The sequence below is a fragment of the Balaenoptera acutorostrata genome, chromosome 5 (genome assembly GCF_949987535.1).
Source record: "Balaenoptera acutorostrata chromosome 5, mBalAcu1.1, whole genome shotgun sequence".
Taxonomy (NCBI): Eukaryota; Metazoa; Chordata; class Mammalia; order Artiodactyla; family Balaenopteridae; genus Balaenoptera; species Balaenoptera acutorostrata.
Genome location: NC_080068.1, coordinates 41,138,926 through 41,159,657, shown reverse-complemented (window position 1 = coordinate 41,159,657; position 20,732 = coordinate 41,138,926). Strand labels below are relative to the sequence as shown.

Genomic DNA, 20,732 nt, shown 5'->3' with positions numbered 1-20,732 from the left:
TAGGACTCATATTGTATAGCCATAATATTTTGGTGTATCCTTTTCAGAATGTAGTTCAATAAGTATAAAAATTTTATTAAGTTAACTCTATAAAGAGATATATATGAAAACTTCCACTGTTAGTAATGTGAAGCTACTGTAATGTACAACTTCAAGATTTAAAACTGCTTATATTTTGAAGCATTCTTTAAAAACCAAAACCAAACCAAATCAAAACAAACAGACAAACAGACAAACAAAAAACCCAGGGTGTTTAAAACATCAAAACTACCCTAGGAGCTTTTTAAAAAATACAAATTTCTGGTCTCATCCTCAAAGATTCTGATTCACTTGATCTGGATTAGACCCAGTTACCCCAGTTGTTTAAAACCCTCCCCAGATGATTTTTATATGTACTCTAGACATCAGTACAGTATAATGACTGCATAAAAAGCAATGTTTTCTAAGGTATATGCCATAAAACACAAATCCCTTGAGATGACTTGCAAAGAAAAATTTCTATAGGCAAGTATGTAAGGGATCCCCTGCATGTTATCCTTTCTTGGAGTTTTTGTAGAACATTTTAAAATATTGAGACTGAGAAGTTCTGCAGAAATTAAATCTATTTAATTTAGTGTACCTGTAGCTTTTCAGATGGATTTGTTCCTGGATAACTTATTTTTTCTGTCAGTGGTATTTTTATTTTATTTTGTTATTAAAGTATAGTTGATTTACAATGTTGTGTTAGTTTCAGGTGTACAGCAAAGTGATTCAGTTATAAATATACATATATCTATTTTTTTCAGATTCTTTTCCCTATAGGTTATTACAAAATATTGAGTATAGAGCTAGATGGTTAAACCTATTTTCTCCAGAATGTCCTTTGAGAAATGCTACTAAATAAAATTTAACAAGATCCAAATTGTTATTTACATCAGTACTGCTTTTTAATGCAATATGATTATGATGTCTTTGAGAATGTGCAATATTCAAAGCTATTGAGAATTATTTTACCTTTGTTTAGACCTATGAATGGAATATTTCTATTGCCTAAATGGCATCTAAAAATTAAATACTAAAGAGTCACTCTATTTTTGTATGATTTATTTTCTGATTGCATGAAACAATCAAAAAGAAAGCAAATAAATAAGTACATATAAGTGGTTTGTTTCAGTGGCTTAAGTGGCCATTCCTTGAACAGAATAATGGTTCTGTGAAGCTAAACTACTAAAAAAGTGCTCTTGTCACCATATTATTAAATATCCGCTGAATTGAAGTTTGGAAGCAAACACAAGTTGTTGGTGAGTGCTCCTTGTCACGTCACAAGACTTTACAAATAGACTGGTAAAAAACAAATTACAAATGCTTAACTCTTGCCTTTAATTGGAGGATCAGATCTAAAATTATGGTCAGGGCTCAGGTGACAGAGAATTTGTCAAAATTAGTTACTTGAGTATTTTAATTTAATGTAATATGCTCAGAAGAAGTTTGAATTATATTTAATGTGTGCTTGTCTTCCACTAGGAAAAAGTATTAAAGAAGTTTTGGGTTTGGAGGTAGAGATACAGTCACAATTCTAAGAAAGGAAGCATTTCCATAACATTGAAAAATGTTATCAAACAAGGAGGACAATGAATCATTAGTTTTACTCTCCAGAAAACGGGAGAAAAAAGGGTGATTTGTTAATCAGCATATTTTCAGGTCACGTGGGCCAGTCACTAAGCTAAGCACATTGTGTACATTATCTCATTTAAGTAGTAGAAATTTTTTTTTAATCCTCTTATATTTTCAGAAAACATAATCCGTTGTTTAGAGTTTTAAAAACAAGTTGTGGTAATGGACTTACGTACTGTATCTGTATTCACACTGTACACTTCCTTTTTCCATTCTTCCTTCATCTGCCCCGTCATATCTTGTTCCAATTCTTTCTTCCCTTTTAGAAAATGACTCTGTGCTTTTTACCCAGTGAATTTAATTGAAAATGTTAAGCAAGTAGACGAAGAGCCCTGCTTCCATGTGCTTTGTATGAGGAGAAGCTTCCCTTGTGTTTGGTTTCCATTGAACATCAGTCTTACCTGGAACATAAGCTCATTGTTGTACCTTATTCTTAACTACATGTAAAGAACATTCTACTTTATAATGATAGCAGGACTGTCAAAAGCAGTTAATTTCCCCCTCACATTTAGTGAAGCAAAGAAAAATAAAACATCATATGCCTGGTTTCAAGTCTGTAGATGATCTGAAATTGTGTCCATGGGTTACTTTTCACGTTTAATTCACCTTGGTTGGTTTCATGGTGCTGTCACCTCAGTGCCAATTAGTACACTGGACATCTGCCAAGAAGGAGCTGAAATAAGGCCATTGGCTCATTTCATCTTGGCACAAGGTCACTGCTAAGCTGTATTTAACCTGGTGCTAGAGGCCAGACACATTGTTTAGTCCAGGAGCTGTATTATATGCAGGAGCTTTAAAATAAAGAGAGACTATGCAGGCACTGTTTTTCTTCTTCAGTCTTCTCACAAAAGAAAGATAGTGAAAACCCATCATAAATATTTCAGAATTATGGTAACCACTACCAGCATACAAAGTGTACATTATAGATTTTTCCAGCATACTAAAACCCATCATTTTTGTGAGGAAGTTGCTTATATCACTCTCTGCTGTTTCTCAGAGTCAAATAAATGGTGACGGCCATATCATTGGGAAGACAGGGAGTATCCTTACTTGGCAGAAAAGGGGGTTTAGAAAGAAGGTACTAGTTGGGGTTGATAATATTCAAACTAACAGGGCCAGGATCAGTAATAGTGATATTGGAACCTAAGGCAAAAGGAAGAATCAGGAATAATGATCTTGCTTTATTTTGATATTTTGTTCATGATGGACTTCTTATGTTAATTTGTTTCTGTTAAATATGTTATTAAAATATCATTTATCTTGATTACTAAGTATTTTGGTGCTCCTTAAATTTTGTACCATTCTAATCTTTGCTCTACAAACTAAAATAAGCTGAAAACTCAAAAGGTTTATGGAAAATCATAGAGAAAAAAATCACCATACTGACCCCATATTTCATATAGTAAATAATAGATATCATAGTTTCATCATTATTAGCGTTTGAGATTTTTTAGTGCATAATATTGAACAGTAAAGTTTCCAGCATTGCTGAAAGTCGATAATAGGTTGATTCACAGCCAAAATTTCATGAGGAGCGGGATAAAGGAGATGTGGCTGAGCTACATGAAATTTGTGATCTCCTGTATTTAAACAGGGGTCTTAGTCAAGGCAGGTTCCCCTCACGCACCAGTCCACACTATTCCTTATGAATCAGAGAGATATTTTTATCTCTGAAGGAGAAGGTTAACGTCCTGGCAAGAGGGCACGTATTGGTGAAAAGGGAGACTGAATATGCAAGGAACTGATTGATTTTTTAAAATTTTCATTGTAGATGCAAAATGAAAAGAAAATTAAATATGATTTGCAAGAAATCTTGCTTGCTCAGACATCTTACTGTGGAATAGTGACTCAGCCTTGACCAAACTCTGAGCCCCTGTATTGAATTTTCATATTACCACCTTGCTTCTTTGTAGTTGTTAATATATTCTTAGTGTTAATATGTTCCCAGGTTCTAAGAAAAAGAGAAAGCCCCCCTGTGGCCAACTTATTTGGTATTCCTATAGCTGCCAACTTAAAAATGGATAGCAAAACAAATCTGGTTTATTTTATTTACAATTATACATGTATTTAAATGTTCAATATATTTTTCTCACCTGAATCCCTTTATGAAACCTAAGTAGGTCCATCATGACGAATTCAATTCAAAGAAGCATTATCTTGATATTTATCAAGGATCTTGCACTTCAAACTCTTTGAAGTTGACTTCGTGAATGATTTCAACATTATATATTTTCTCTTTTTTATTAGCTTATGTGCAAATGAATTTCCGTCTGATACCTGGTTCCCAGCAAAAGTGTTGTGTGTGAGCAAGTGTATATGTGAGTGTATGTATACATTTGTATATGTGTAAGCACTGCATTTGCCCACGATGCCCCTGCTTTTATTGGGAATAGAAAGTGGAGATTCATATACTTCTTAATTTCCTCTACTAGATGGCACATTACTTATGAGCAAGAACTGTGACTTAATCATCTTTGTATCAATGGTTCTTCACTAGTTTGGTACCTGCCATGTCCTGTTGCTGAGGATAAACTCATCCAGAAAGTGATGCCTTGCTGCTACTCTCTCTCTCTCAGGAATCTTCTAATAATGAAGCAGTTATTTGCAAACAGTGAGCCTGGAAAAAGATGGCAATATACAGGAAGAACTAAGGAAGGCTCAGGGACATGGGACCAAAGAGAAGGCTCTTGTGGGGGCTGCAGAGCTTCTCAGAGCTTAGTCATAGGCTGGAAGAAGTCCAGAGCACGGGAAAGCCAACTCAGTTTGAGGCAACTTCACTGCAGAAAGGACATCTTAGCCAGGTCTTCAGACACGCTGAGCCCCACATGCACTTACATTCCCTCCCCGACTACAATGCCACCTGGACTTGGAGACTGTTTATCAAAACACTTTTCAAGTTCCCCGCTTTCAGAACATTCTTCCTGGTTACATAAATCAGTATTTATTTCTTACTTTCTTAACAAATGATACCTCTTATTCTCTATCATAAATGATTGCACCTGACTATGTTCAGTTCATGCTTTCTTTATAATTTTCTTCCGTGTCATTCTTTGTCTCCTTAATAAGATTATAATCCCCTGGTGGAGAGAGCATATCATAAATTCGTTCTGTACTTCTCACAGTGTCTTGGCAATCCCGAAAGTATATAAAATTTAAATAGGTGTGGCATTAAATTAATTGTAAGTTTATCGTTTCTTCTTTGCATTGAGGTTGCTACCTATCTAGGCTTTAGAAATGAGGAGAATGCTGTGACTTAAAAGATGCAAAATGCATCACTTACTTAAACTTAACTGTTTTAATAAGAGTCCCAATTGAAAAAGGTGACAAACTCAAATTAGCATAATTTGAAGAAGGTTTCTATACAAAGGTATTACTTGAAAAGTGTGGGGGCTTCCCTGGTGGCGCAGTGGTTGAGAATCTGCCTGCCAATGCAGGGGACACGGGTTCGAGCCCTGGTCTGGGAAGATCCCAGATGCTGCGGAGCAACTGGGCCCGTGAGCCACAACTACTGAGCCTGCGCGTCTGGAGCCTGTGCTCCGCAACAAGAGAGGCCACGATAGTGAGAGGCCTGCGCACCACGATGAAGAGTGGCCCCCGCTCGCCGCAACTAGAGAAAGCCCTCGCACAGAAACGAAGACCCAACACAGCCAAAAATAAATAAATTTTTAAAAAAAAGTGTGGATAGGCTTTGCGGGATTATAAACAATAGTGAAATAACCTGGGGCTGATAATAGTGAAGGAGCTTTTCCAGTCTGCGGTCTAAGGGGCAATGGCAGAGAGGTCTTAGTGGAACTCTGAAAGAGAGTGCCATGTAGCAAAGTCTTCTAGGGTCCAGTAGTGATTTTTGGTCAGAATACAGAGCTGACTCAAGGCAACCCCAGAGCTAGGGAGCCAGGGAAATAAATACCCTGATCTCACACTTCTTCCTCCCTCCTATCCCTGCCATGGCTTCCTATTGGCCCAACCCAGTGAAAAGCTGTAAGGATGGGAATCCAGTACTATCATCCATGCAAGTTAGTCTCCCTGGGAGGAAGCTGGGTGGAAAAGTGCAGAGTGTATTTGAAGGGGCACATGGAAGATATCTGGCACATTCTCTCTTAATGGAACCTGGCCTGATACTTGGAAGTTTATACCACTAAGGGTAATACTTTCTTTTAAAAAATTAATAATGAACACAGATTTTCGAATTCAGTAAGTCAAATGCCTATATGATGCCACTCCACTTTAATTACCAAGTAATGTTACATGTGCTATCCCAGAGATACATGCAAAATGCTATGGAAGTTAGGGAGGGAGGGACCAATTTTACTTGGAAAGTCAGCAGGGTTTCTCCCTGGGGTAAGATCTTTAAAGGTTCTAATGAAGAAAGGAAGAAGGAAATGCTATACAGAGAGCACAGGGTGATTCCTGAAAGAGCAAACAGCATAGAGCAAGCATATTCTGAAGAAACCAATAATAATGGGAAAAGAAAATTGGCCTTTGGGGTCAAATTGAAACCTGTTCGAACCCCAGCTCTTCCACTTATTAGCTATGTGATGTTGGGAAATGAACAAAACCTCTCTGATGCTCAGTTTTATCATCTGTAAAACAGGCACAGTAATTCTTACCTCACAGATTACTTTTATTGATTAAATGAGACAATGTATAAAAAGTACCAATAATTATGTCCAGTTGTTAGGAGTACTCTCTTTAGACACAGAGACTATTACTTCCAAATTCTTATTCTAGATTACAAAATAATAACCTGTTATTAGGCTGAGAAACTATAGATTAAAAGGCAAACAATCAGATAAACAACAAGAATTTACTGTATAGCACAGAGAACTATATTCAATATCTTATAATAAACTATAATGGGAAAGAATCGGAAGCTGTACACCTGAAACTAACACAATATTGTAAATCAACCAGTTCAGTATTTTTAAAAGGGCAAACAAACAAATCATCCACAAATTAAGTTTCTAACTTGTATTCATATGGTAACTTTTGTCTTGGGTGGTGGATCACTTGTAATAGTCAGTAAGCAATCCCACTATTTCCCACTTATGGTTGTTCTCTGCTGGCATCTAGTTTTGGTACTGAATGATTTCCCTGTTTTTGCTCACTTCTTTCTTTTTCATATGTTGTAAACCGTCAAGAGGTCTTCCTCATGGGTTTCAATATGCTTGAGGTCAAACTTGTATGCATATTAAAGAGCAATAAATAATAATGTTCAGTGAATGGAGTCATATAATCCTTTAATCCTCTATTAAGTTATTCAAGAAAGATCTTTCAACAGTTATCACATTTAGTTCAGGCTTGCTTTCTTCACATCTTCTGAAAAGGGTCAGGTTTTTCCATTATCTAAAATATTGAGTTTGCTAACTTTGAGATGTTTATGGACTCTACTGAAGAGAAACTCAGTGACCTTGATTTAATCTTGCTTTCTACTATAAAACATTCTTCTTCAGTAAATAACTGGCTTTATATCCCTGTTCTTTTTCTATCTTGATGTATATATATAAACATATGTGTGTCAATCCATTCATTTTATGCCCCCGTGTCCCACCCACCCCACAAAAGATCAGGAAAGATAGCATACATATATCTACTACCTCTTTGGTGACTTTCTTACATTATATTTGAAAAAGTATTCTATTGTGTCTCATTGGGTTTTTTTTTTTTTTTTTTTTTTTTTTTAGGAATCTTGCCTCTAGCTTAACAATATGTCCATTGATCTGCCAATCTGTATTCAGAGTTTAGTCAGATTTAGATTGGTAATTATATATGAATTAGACTACATGCCCCCAAACAGCAAGTGGTTTACTGACTTCTAATGCTACTGCAGACACCCGTGGGTATTCATTAAATGTTAATTAATAACGGTATGCTGAGTTGAATTGACTTGTGGATTCTGGCTGATTGCTCTTCAGTTTAAAATTATGAGATGCACGGCATCAATCAGGAGGCAGGATCAAATTTTGATTTATTGCATGTGTCTAGAAAATTGTAGAGCTTTAGGAATTCAAAGAAGTAGATATTTGTAGTAGATATGAAAGATAATACATAACAGAAAAACAGAAACAATGTGAAAGGTCTGAGAGCATTTTCTAGGGGCTTTTCCTTGCCTCTGTTACCCTTTAGGTTCTCATTTGGAGTTATCCAAATTCATATAAAAGCTAGGAGGCTTTTTAAATTTATAACATTTTTGTGGTTAACTGGATAATTATGAGAACTTGGAACATTCTGTTGTTGTCCTGAGTGGACATTATACTTCTCTTTGCTAAGGACAATTACTATTTTATAAGGTTTTGGAAGTAGTTGCAGATTATTTTGAGAAGTAGGAAGGAATTCTTGAAATATTCTAAGGTTTTTTTAGCTTTATTATGGTTCTCTTAATATGGTTCTCATTTGTTATAAGTGATTTTTAGACATGACTCCATATTTATGTTTTCTGCCTGCAAACGGTTATGGAGAGTCATAGTTTTAAGGCAGAATTTCAGATTTTCATCCATTTGCTTACTTAATATTACCTAAAATTATAAAATTAACTTTTTAAAAAGTCCAAGAAAAATATTTCTATAATAATTCTGATATAATTAGCCAGATTGAATCCAATTTGGAGTAAAAAGAAAGAAGTTTAGTCTTTTAGTAAGATGGATTTGATATATTTCTGAGCATTAAAATTAATTTGTGTCCATCAAGCATTTTTTAAAAAATTGTTTAAGAGGGGTGCCTTTTGTTAGGCAAACATTCCTCAATACTACTTGTATTTAAATTAATATTCCATTAATTAAAGATGTAGAACCCTAGAGTTTTCTGAGCCTTCAATCATAGTTCCAGTTTTTCTTATTTCACATATAAATCTAGTAAATTGTATGTTATGATTTAAAAATAACTTTTATTTGTTTTTGGTTAAAGCTCAATAAACATGAGTTTGACAAATTAGATTTCTCTAAATATTTAAACACTGTCTATACACTAACTGAAATCCCTGAATCATTTTAAACCATATAGTATATTTAATTCTCATAAGTATTTCTGACACCTTCCAAGGCAGACATAGAGATCTACCAATATCTTTCCAAGTAGGTAATGAATACTTGCCAACCTATTATGTTCAAGCATTTAGATTCCATAAATATTTTTCTTTCAAAAATTCAAATATTCACTTGTATTAGTTGAATTCTGCCAACACATATGCTACTTGGTTTTAAACCATCTCTTCATCAACTGATTTACTTTGAAGTGATCCTACACCTTCCTTTAATAATAAAATTTCCTATCTGACTTATTAATCCTGAGTGTATGGTCATTATATTGATGGTATTGAAAACTGATGGATTAACCTATCATAAGGAGTGAAAAATTTTAATTCCAGAGACTTTGAAAGGAAATTCAGCTTTTTGAAATGTGTAAGACTGAATTAAGAAGTCTTGCCTACAAGGAGTCATGTTTTAAGGAATAGATCAAATGATCTATAATCAACCTCAGTGCAGTTATGTATGTGTATTCATATGTGTTTATTTTAAAAGAAATCATCCTAAAATGTGTTCACATCACCAATATGAGAACTAAAAAGAGAAAATCTGTGTTTTGTAGCCCTTCTAGCAGTGTTAACCATTCTAAATTTGGATTAAGAAGTAGATATGGAATAGTATTCTTTATAGGAACTTCTTGGGAGGAACATGTGCCCTTCTGAGCCTACTCCTTCTGTAGGGTCTTGGAATTATATGTAATTAGAATGGGACAATTACGTGACACTCCTAACCCCAGACATAGGGTGAGGAATTAACTGAGTGAACAGAGAGACTCTTTTCAACATTCATTGTGGAAACAGGTTACACTTAAGGAAATCATAGAGTTAACGTGTAATATATTTCTATCAAGCAAGTTAGGAAAATATTCCCAAGAATCCTTACCAGTGGAAGTGATAATAGTTCTGAAATACCAATGATCTTGTCAGTTTAGGTTTTTGACACATTATATAAATGTGTGCTTTATCAAGTAGTGTGCCTTTACCTGAAAGGCTAGGTTCAAATTCCAGATCCTTAAGACAAATTTTACATCTTACCCTCCCAAACATATATACATGAAAGCTCATGAAACTCAGAAAATTCATAAACTATGGGAGACAAAGCACAGTGTACAGTTGAGCTGTTCTGATTGCAAAGTTAATTTTAGCTGCTTAAGGGAACAGAATTTAAACCTAAATCAAAGAGTTATTCTTAATTTTATACTATCACAATGATTGCTAGTTGCCATTTGTTGAGAGGAATAATTTAATTTTGAGCTATGTATCGTAGCATTTTATTTTAAAATATCAATTCTTTTTATATACCAAAATACTTTTTTAACAAAATAAATTTATTTGTTTATTTATTTTTGGCTGCGTTAGGTCTTCGTTGCTGCGCACAGGCTTTTCTCTAGTTGCGGCGAGCAGGGGCTACTCTTCGTTGGGGTGCACGGGTTTCTCATTGCAGTGGCTTCTCTTGTTGCGGAGCACAGGCTCTAGGCACTCGGGCTACAGTAGTTGTGGTGCGTGGGCTCAGTAGTTGTGGCTCATGGGCTCTAGAGCGCAGGCTCAGTAGTTGTGGAGCACGGGCTTAGTTGCTCCGCGTCATGTGGAACCTTCCCGGACCAGGGCTCGAACCCGTGTCCCCTGCATTGGCAGGCGGATTCTTAACCACTGCACCACCAGGGAAGTCCCCCAAAACACATTTTATGTAACTGCTGCTATGTAAAATTGGTTAATTAGCATCTGTGGCAATTAAAACTAGTAAGGTATAAAGAAAATTGTCCCAATTAAGTTGCCAGAAGTTTCCTATTGAGCAAATAACTAAAAATTGTGTTCAAATAAAAATAGTAAAATTTAACTTGAAAAAATGATTTATCAGTTTAACCTTAGTCCCTCCTTACGTTGCCCCCAGGCAGAGCTGTGAAGAAACAGCTGCTCTATATGACTTCTTTTTCTTTCAATGATTCTCTTCTAGATGTTTTACATATTTTGAAAGTAATAAAATTTGAGGGGAAATCAATTATATTAATTGTCAGACCTTATTAAAGATTCTAAGGAGAGTGAGAAATTTTGAGCACAGCTTTAAAGAAATATGGATGAGTCTTTAAACCTCTTCTCTGATACATCATCAATTTTTCCCTCTCCAGTGAATAATTCCCATAAGAATATAACATTTTGTAATGTTTCTCATCTTAAATCCCTTTGTCCTCACAACTCCCCTACCCACCCATCGCTGCCCCTATTTCTCTGCTCCTCTATACATTAAAGTGCCTAGAAGACTTGTTTATACTGGCTGTTTCTGTTTTCTCTCTTCTGTAATCTTTTTATTTTTATTTTATATTGGAGTATAGTTGATTAACAATGTTGTATTAGTTTCAGGTGTACAGCAGAGTGATTCAGTTTTACATATACATGTATCTATTCTTTTTCAGATTCTTTTCCCATTTAGGTTATTACAGAATATTGAGCATAGTTCCCTGTGCTGCTGTACAGTAGGCCCTTGTTGGTTATCTATTTTATTTTATGTTTATTTATTTATTTATTTTTGGCTGCCTTGAATTGAACCCGGGCCCTCGGCAGTGAAAGCATGGAGTCCTAACCACTGGAGCACCAGGGAATTCCCTGGTTATTTATTTTAAATATAGCAGTTTGTACATGTCAATCCCTTCCATAATCTTATGAACACATTCCAATGATGATTTTATTTGTGCTGGCCTGTTTGACCTTTCAAGGTTACCAGTAATATCCATATTGTCTAATCCCTGACCTGTGCTTCCCCTAATTTCGTGGTCTGTACTTAGTCCTCATTTTCTTTAACCCCCTCAACAGCATTTGACTCACCTGATCACTTTCTTTACTCAGCCTCTCTTGTTTCTCTTCCTACCTTCTCAGTCTTCTCTGCTGATTCCTCTTCCTTCTCTAAGTCTCTAAAAGTTGGCACTCACTTGAACTCCTTTTGCTCTATTCTAGCTACGGTATTCTCTGGGGACCTCATCCAGTTCTGTCTTTTTATACTATCACACTGATGACTTCCAAATCTATATCTAGCTCAGGGGTGAGTCCAGACCTTTGTTCTGTTCCCTGCTGTATCCTCAGAACGTGGTAGAGTGACTGGAACAATACAAGTGCTCAATCAATATTTATTGAATAAATGAATGAATGTTCTGCTTTGCCTCCCAGGGGTATTGTAGAAACCAAATAAATCAAGAGATATGAAAGTAATTCCCCCTGCAATTGTCAACTGATATTATTATTCATCTTGCAGTTTTGCACTATTCAAAAATGATTTATCATTTTGAATGAGAGGATTTTTTAAACGTATTTCAACATTCTAATCTAGATCTTCAAAAATGGCATGTCTCCTCAAATTCAGTGTTCTGTTTCATTCATCAAACTCTGAGCACCAAGGAAAGAGGTATAATGAATCTGTATTCAAGTGTAAAAATAAATGCTCTAATGTTTACTCTGATAAAAGTATGGTGTCTTTAATGCATGAGGCCCACAAATTTGCTAGTCAGTAATCCCAACTTGAATGACATGTCCTTGCAAAACTAGTTGCAGAGTGTTAATCATTTACAATGTAAATAAGCAATTAGATAAGTTATATGATTCATAGCTTTAAAGCTTAATACTTTCTGGTTGAATGGCTGTCAGTGAAAGAATAAGACATGGATACAAGCTAATAGGATGAGTATGGTTGAAATACACCAATTCTAAAATTATAGTCTCTGCCTGTTATAGCAAATTTTTCTACAAGAGTATTGATTCTCAAATTTTATGGTGCATCAGAATCTTCTGGCAGGCATCTTAAAGCACAGATTACTGGGTCCCACCATCACAGTTTCTGATTCAGTTGGGCTTGGGCCCAAGCATTCGCATTTCTAACAAGTTCTCAGTTGCTTCCTATCTTCCTGGACATAGATGAGTTTCATTACACTTTGAGAAACACTGCAATAAAAAGTTTATTGCTATGTTCACGTGGAATATAAAGTTCAGTATAACTCCAAAACATTTCTCCAAAATTGTCCAATATTCCCCAATGTTAAAGTCATCATTTATACTATTAAGGGATCTCTTGATTGAAAAACACTTTCAATTTTAGATTCATTCAAGGCCACAAACTCTCTGCCTTGCTTCTTTAGCTGTGAATGGCATTCCATTTGCTACAAGTTGTAGATTATTTCATTAAGACTTGCTTTCATTTGTGACTTCCATCTCTGTCATCACTGTTGGAGTAATATTGATCTGAATATACATGTCATTTATTCTAGCTACCTGTCTTCTATATCAATCAGATAAAATTTTGAATTCATTGGTTTCCCAAAAAAGCCAACCTAAATTAGAAGACTTAATTCTAGATACTCGGGCTCTTTCAAGGAAACGTTCTACTTTTATTTCTCAGAAGTTTTGATCAGAAGAATTTAATTAGATGCTGAGAAGGAAGTAACTAGATTCTGAGCCTCTGACATAATTGAAAGTCAAAATATATTGTTGGATTTAAACAGAGATCTTATTGACTGCTCAGTACAATCTGGGAAACAACTGCCCAAAAATGTAATAAATTATATCATTTTTATAGTTGATGTACTCAGCACAAATAGTAGGTTTTTTGATAGAATGAGTCCAAGAAATGTGAAAAATTAGTGGAAATATAAACTATGCCTATTTAAGGTTTTACATTTTTCATTAATCATTTAAATGTATCACAATTGTACTTTTAAAACATGACCTATATGAAAATCAATATTTACTTGAAAGATAAATTGTTACTTTCCTAAGAAAGGACTTTTCTTAACAAATATAGTCAGAATATATATATTTCCAAAAGTAAACTACTTTCCTGCATTTTAAAAGATTCAAATTATAAATATTTAATTTATCCAAATATTTAGGATCAAAATTATTATACATGGCAATAACAATGAGAGCAGAGCATTGTATGTCCCAAGCACTATACCAGATATTTTATGGTATTATTCATCAGATTAATTAACAATAATACTGTAAAGCAGGTACTCATCACCCTCAGTTAAAGCTGAGGGATCTCCCAGCTAGTCAATGAGTAATTTGAACTTGAGGAGTCTGCTTTCACTGTCCTAACTCTTAACCATTTTTCAGTACTTCTTTATAAGCATGTATTTGTTTTTGCAATTTGATCCAGGCAGCACTTTTGCTCTAATATTCACATATTTGGACATTTCTTACAGTGAAGTTTGTAGAAAGGCAATCAGAAATAATTTGTACGGTATAGAATTTTTAGGTCAGTGCTTTCTATATCTGTAGCCAAGTAGACAGACTCCCAATAAATCATTTCTAAATTTAATTATTAGAAATCTACCATAATTGAGATTTCCCTAGTGGCGCAGTGGTTAAGAATCTGCCTGCCAACGCAGGGCACATGGGTTTGATCCCTGGTCCAGGAAGGTCCCACATGCTGTGGAGCAACTAAGCCTGGGTGCCACAACTACTGAGCCCACATGCCCCAGAGCCCACACGCCACAACTGTTGAGCCCGTGTGCTGCAACTACTGAAGCCCGTGTTCCTAGAGCCCATGCTCTGCAACAAGAGAAACCACCACAATGAGAAGCCCATGTACCACAAAGAAGAGTGGCCCCCGCTCACCACAACTAGAGAAAGCCCACGTGCAGCAACAAAGACCCAATGCAGCCAAAAATTAATTAATTAATTAACTAAGTAATTAATTTTAAAAAAGGAAAAAGAAATCTACCATAACTAATAAATATCAATCAATCTATAAATCTATAAATCTATAAATCTATAAATAAATATCAATCAATCTATTGATAAATGTGCATTTATAGTTACTTTCAGCTTAAACATAATGTAGCTATATGTTGTTGGATGATTCCTTCTTAAAAAGAGATTATAACATAGTAAGGAGTATAGGAAGTATGTAAAACAGTATTATAAAGTATTCATGAAGTTAAAATGTAACATTAATTTTATTATAATGTAAGACAACATTTAGTAATGTGTTTGTTGTGTACTGACTGCAAACTACAAACAGAATGATGATTACAGCCACCGGCCTTAATAATTCTCATTTTCTGGTTTAAGGGTTTTAAAATTTTCAAAATCTCATTAAGGATTAATGCAAATTTTCTGTTGACAAAATGCATTGAAATTTTGCCACTCTGATATTTTTGAAATTAACCTTTGAGGAAGAAACACTTGGAAAAAATTTGATTAGCAGAGCATCCCCAAACCCTTAATTTTCAGAGAACAATGTCTCTATAATGCATGAGACAATATGAAAAAATTAAATATGATGTTGAATGTGAGGCCAATTTGTTCTCTGGCTTTATTTTGTAAATTATATGCTGTTTTATTATTGTTGTTGTTTATTAAGAGGTGATAGTATCCATAGAAACCTACAATTTTTTTGCTTGTACTTCACATAACACTGGTTGTTTTCCAAGTATCATTCTCCATAAAAGGGAAAAAATGTTTTTCTATCTCAGTAATTTTCCACAGATATGCTTCAGAATTTACTTTATATCTTGCAATTTATCATTAGAGCTCTACTATTAATGAAGACTCAAACTGTTTTGAAGGAAATAATGCTTAAAAAATTAAGACCTTGCAATGGTATGAGTAAAAATTGATAACCCTACTTAGAACATTTAAATATTTTTCTGTAAGCTCTAATTAAATGGGTAGTACACTAGGGCTAGTTTTGACCTGATTTGTAATTGGAAATAAGGAAACATTTTGCCCTTGAAATTATTAACAGTATCAGAGGTGTTCACTGAAATATCCTCAAGTCTGTACCATGAATTTTGCTTGGAAACTGAACCTAAATTTCGGTCACCACAGTTTTCCTTGAGCAACTTGTTTTAAAGTTTAAGCACAAACAAGTAATTCACTGTATAGCTTTAAAATATGATACACATCTTTATATGATACACATATAATACTTCACTTCTGATTAATTGTTTTGCTTTTTAGTTCATAATTTTGACAATTTACAATTATTTTTTTCCAAGGAAAAAAAATCTACTTAGGTGACTATTTTTGGAAATTTCCACACAATAAATTCAGTAAAATATTTTAAAAAATATATTCGTTAAGAAAAATAGCAGTCTATTTCACTGAGAAAGTCCTAGTTATGTGACGTAGCCTGTACTTTGAGCAGCGCTGGTCTCCTGTCCCAAATCTTCCCTTGGGAATGTACTCAGAGATGTATTTGGGGAAAGAGGGAGAAGAGATTGTAGGTAAATTAGTGAGAATTCAAAACCAAACAATTTTAAGCAACACTGAGTGAAGTTAGCAATAATTATCTTCCAGCTCACCTTGGCTTTTTATTGATTAGTGCTTTCATGACCATACAGTTCTTATCATTTGTTCTTTTCAATAATTTTTTTTTGCTGATAAAATAACACATGTTAGAACATCTGGAACAATGCATGCATTATAAAACAACACATGGTTGAACATCTGGAAAATACAGAAAAGTACCAAAGGAGAGCAAAATAATTTCTAATCCTAGCATTCACAGTAATCATTGTTAGAATTATTGTGTTTTTCAACCTAGTATCTTATTTATCTGACTTTTTACCTATATGAAAATAGAGATATCATATATATAAAATCTGTATATTTCCTTGTGTATAATAAAAGCTCATATTAATGAATATTCTTCAAAATCCTATTGTAGTGATTACATCATAAGGAATATTATCCATGCTCCTATAAGCAATGAGCATGTATATCTTAGCATACCATTACCAATATTTCTCCTAAATATTTAAAAATCTTTGCAAAGCTTTTCATCAAAAATATGATTATCTTTTAAATTACTATTTTGTAATTATAAGAGGAGTTGAAATTTTCATATGCTAAATATTTGTATTTCTTTTTTGAATTAACTGTGCATCTACTTTAATGTAGATTTCTTTAACCTATTCTTAAATTTTACATTAAGCTTTTTCTTAATCTATTAAGTTCACTAAGCTTTTCTTAATCTACTTTTTAATTTTTGCAAAAGTTAATCATGCCATATAATTTATTTCACAGAATTTATTTTATTTCTGGGAAGGAAAAAATTCATATCAAATGCAAATATACAGAAGATCCCAATGAAATGTACACATACTTTCAATTACATATAAACAAATAAAATTGAATGATGTGACCTACTTGGCTAACTTAAAATCACAGACGCTTGAAGTGTTGGTACCCTAGCACCAAAGCATTGCTACCAACCCGAGCGAACATCTAGAAGGTGTATACAATTTACTGATACATTGTGTCTTTTAAAATGTGTGCAAATCCACCATCATCTAAAGTAGTATTAAAAATAAAAATAACACTGCATAGATATTTATGTTCGAGCAGAAATTAAGAATGGAGAATGTATACTGGTTATAATATATATATACTTATATACACATATATGTGGATTGAAGATGACTATGATACTTTCACTCCAGTGATAATTACATCTTAAGGTTGCTTTTTTAAATTTCACCTTTGGAAAGAATTTTAGATTCACAAATAGGTAAATGGAACATTAAGCCCCGTAGAAGATTAACAAACAGAGTGAAACTTGATCCACATGGTTGAAAGTCAATATTGAGTTTATTCATTTATCAAATTATACATTTAATAAATTGTTTTTGAGCCCCTTCAATTGCAAGGCTCAATACCAGACTCTCAGAACTGAAGGATTATGAATTAGAACAAATGGCTTCTCCAGTTAGAAATCATGTAACCTTAGTATGGAGAATTTAGTTCATATCTATATAAATGTCTCCAATTGTTTTAATCACATTCTTAGCAATGAGTCTATTATTTCCACTGAGACTCATAAAAAAAGTTTTTCTAAATCTTCTCCCTGTCTTTTGCTAATTCACTGAGGAATCAAGATCTATATCAATGGATGAAATTCACAGATGAGAATTTCATATCTGTGATTGGCAGTCGAAATGAGATTCAGGGGTCAGACACACAGCATCATTGGCTTTCAGGCAGAAACACACTCCAGTGGCTGTCACTCACTCTCATTACTAGGACTGTTTCTGCTGGGGCTGGGAGTGACACAGCAGGATATGACTGTCTGAATTGCTAAGCAATCTCCAGGCAAAGACAATAATTAAAATATTCTGATTTCAAAATGGTAATTTTTAACAGGTGGATCAGAAAACAGAATAAATTTTAGTACTGTGCCACGCCAAGCAAAGCATCTTTTTCTTTGGTTGTTTATTTCTTTCTGTGACTTATATGTCATACAGCCATGCATATGCAAGTTAACGTGTGGCAAATTTTCCTACATGCACAGTATACAACTTTAATGTGCATTTTTATGTATCAAAGAAAGACAGCCTTCTATAAAAACTCCTGTGTATGTGTATTATTGACTAATTGTTCCCAAGCACTCACTAGCATACTACACTAATTGTATGTCTCTGAGGTCAAATTAAATGTAATATGTCCTTTTTGCATTTGTAGATATGGGAGGCAGTTAAATGAGACTGAATTAATATTTACAGAATTTCTCTTTTAGCCTAACACAGTGCTAGTATATTAACTTCATTTCGTTTAATTCTCACAAAAATTTACTAGATAGGGATTATTATTTCTAAAGCATGACTAAAGATACTGAGTTTCCAGAAGTTATGTGCTTTCCCAGAAGTTAAACAGCTAATATAATATAGAATTGCGATTTCAGCAGGGTTTTCTCTGATTTTCTGAGCCTATGCTTTTTCAGACATAAATTGCTTAAAGTGATGATTGACCTAGGCTAGACCTAGAGGTGTAAGAAGGTCATTGTTTCCCAAATAGTGATATGTTCTCTTTAAGGTGAGAAGGCTCATCTTGTTTATTCAAGAGATCTGTAAACATTAGGGAACTGATTTGATGGCATCCCTCACCCACGCCACCCCCAAATTCAGTTGTATTGAAATGTAAAACACCAATGCTGGCTGTTCAGCTGGTTGGCTTAAAGTTATTTCACTTCTCTGACCTCACACCTGTTCTGTTAATTTGCATCAATGCTAGAAGAGCTGTATTTCTCAACCTAGGACATTTGTATAAAATTCGGAGATCACAAACTCAAATGCCTAGAGTTTTCAGAGCTTTGTGAATGAGATTGGATGTGAAAGAATAGGAAGTGCGGGGCCTGTTGGAGGCTGCACGCTCCTCACAAAGGAGATTGTTTTTGAGCCACTTCAGTTGCAACTTGCGGTACCTGGCCCTCAGAACTAACTGAAGGGTTGTGAATTAGAACAGTTGGCATCTGTTCTGATCCACTTAAAAACAACCAACGACAATGTCTTAAACAAACAAAATACTTCGATATGAATTAATCCAACCCAAGGCTGCAAGTTTACAGCACTTAGTGAAAATTAAATTGTTCATAGATGATTTGAGCACCTTAGCAGTCAGTATAATGCTGAAATATTATCAGAATTCAGTTAAATAATACTTAATGGTCCATTTTCTTAATTATTCCTTCTGTGAACCACACTAGTTTTTTCAAAGAGAATGAAGCAGTGCAGTCACTGATACTTGTTTTCAGAAATGCTCCTTTAAGCATAAAAATGCTTTATAGATCTCCAGCATTTCAAAGTTGATTTTAGAGATTATAAAGGTTTTAAAGTGTATGAGTTGTTTTCAGCCGGTGCGGGGGCGGGGAGGGGGGTAGATAAGAGAAAACAGCAAGCAAGGAGGTACTGTTGGGGTTTCCTAAAGCTAACCCTTAGGTGGCAGGGCCATCTGGGGTGTTAATTTGGCCGTTGAGACTGGCCAGGCTTGTGTCTTCTTTTTCTGCGTGTCCCCCTGAAGGTATGATCTGGGGGAAGAGGCTCCCCTTCCAGGACAGAACGCAGAGGAGGACCTCTGGGGCAGATTCTCACATGTGGCTCTTTTCCCTTTCCTGGGACTCGTACTCAACCATGATGTGCCCGGTGGCCTCACTGTGTGCGCTGAGCAGACTCAGACTGTTCTGCGCTTGCTTGGAATGAAAACTCAGGCTCTGTGGACCACTTCTCCATCTTTCATTTTGTGTTTGCTATTTTTCCCTATTCAGCAGTACGGTGTGAATAGATTGGATTATGAGTTAATACAGGCCTATGGGTTGTTGCTAGGACAAAAAGCTAGGCTTTGTTTGGGGAATGACATTTGTTTGCTGGCTTTCTCTTGGAAACATGAGAGCCTTTCCCTTCTAAGCAGATTTTTTTTTTTTTTTCCCCATGCTGAAACGATGGTAAATATTTCTGATTCATTGGGTAGAACCTAGTGCTAGCTGCATTAGGTACAGTTTATGTTTCAGGGATTCACTAGGAGGCTGCTGATGGGGAATCTTCGGCTGAGCCCACACTCATGTGTTAATGTTCCTGTCTTCTTACAGGAGGCGATCGAGATCGAATGACAGCAAATCATGAGAGCTACCTCCTTATGGCGAGCACCCAGAATGATATGGAAGACTGGGTCAAGTCCATCCGCCGAGTCATATGGGGACCGTTTGGAGGAGGTGAGTGTATTTTAAAATCATGGTAAAACAGAAAGGTAGGCCAAAACTGTTCATCCTTTCCCCCAGCCCGCGTCACTATCAGCACCTACTTTCAAATGGATGAATGTTAAAATAAATAGTAAACTACTAATTTATTTGTAGACACATATCTAAGTAACTCCTAGAAGTTCAATTTAGATCAAATATCATTACTAACCAACCTTCTTCCACAAATATTTTGAATTATAAAAAGGGATAATATTTTTCTTTTATCTTGGATGTTCCATTTTACTAATAATACATAGTTATGAGCCTCATATCATAAATGTAGATTAGTTAATAACCTGTAGATACAGGGCAAAAAAACATTGTGACTATTAATTTTGGAAGAGATTTCAGCCCCCAGATGCTCAGTGGTATCAAAGAGGAGTGGCAAAGCATTGGATGAAAATATGCTGGTAATCAGAGTGACAAAAAAAAAAAAGCTTTGCAACTTTGCAATCAGGAAAGTATTTGTGGATTTGATAATAAGTTTCTTTTAAAATTCTTAGCTAATACAGTGTAGAGAATATATCATGTGAAGAATAAGCTACATGGTGCTATGAATAG

At 34.8% G+C, this 20,732-nt stretch overlaps 1 protein-coding gene across 3 annotated transcripts in view; it reads left to right on the top strand.

The window, feature by feature from the left end:
* ARHGAP24 (Rho GTPase activating protein 24) overlaps positions 1–20,732 on the top strand; it is a 535,848-nt gene that overhangs the window by 435,594 nt on the left and 79,522 nt on the right. For all 3 annotated transcript variants that reach the window (XM_007177348.2, XM_057547034.1, XM_057547036.1), the window contains one exon: positions 20,022–20,144. In XM_007177348.2, coding sequence (XP_007177410.2) covers positions 20,022–20,144 — 123 coding nt within the window. The remainder of the gene's footprint in view (positions 1–20,021; positions 20,145–20,732) is intronic.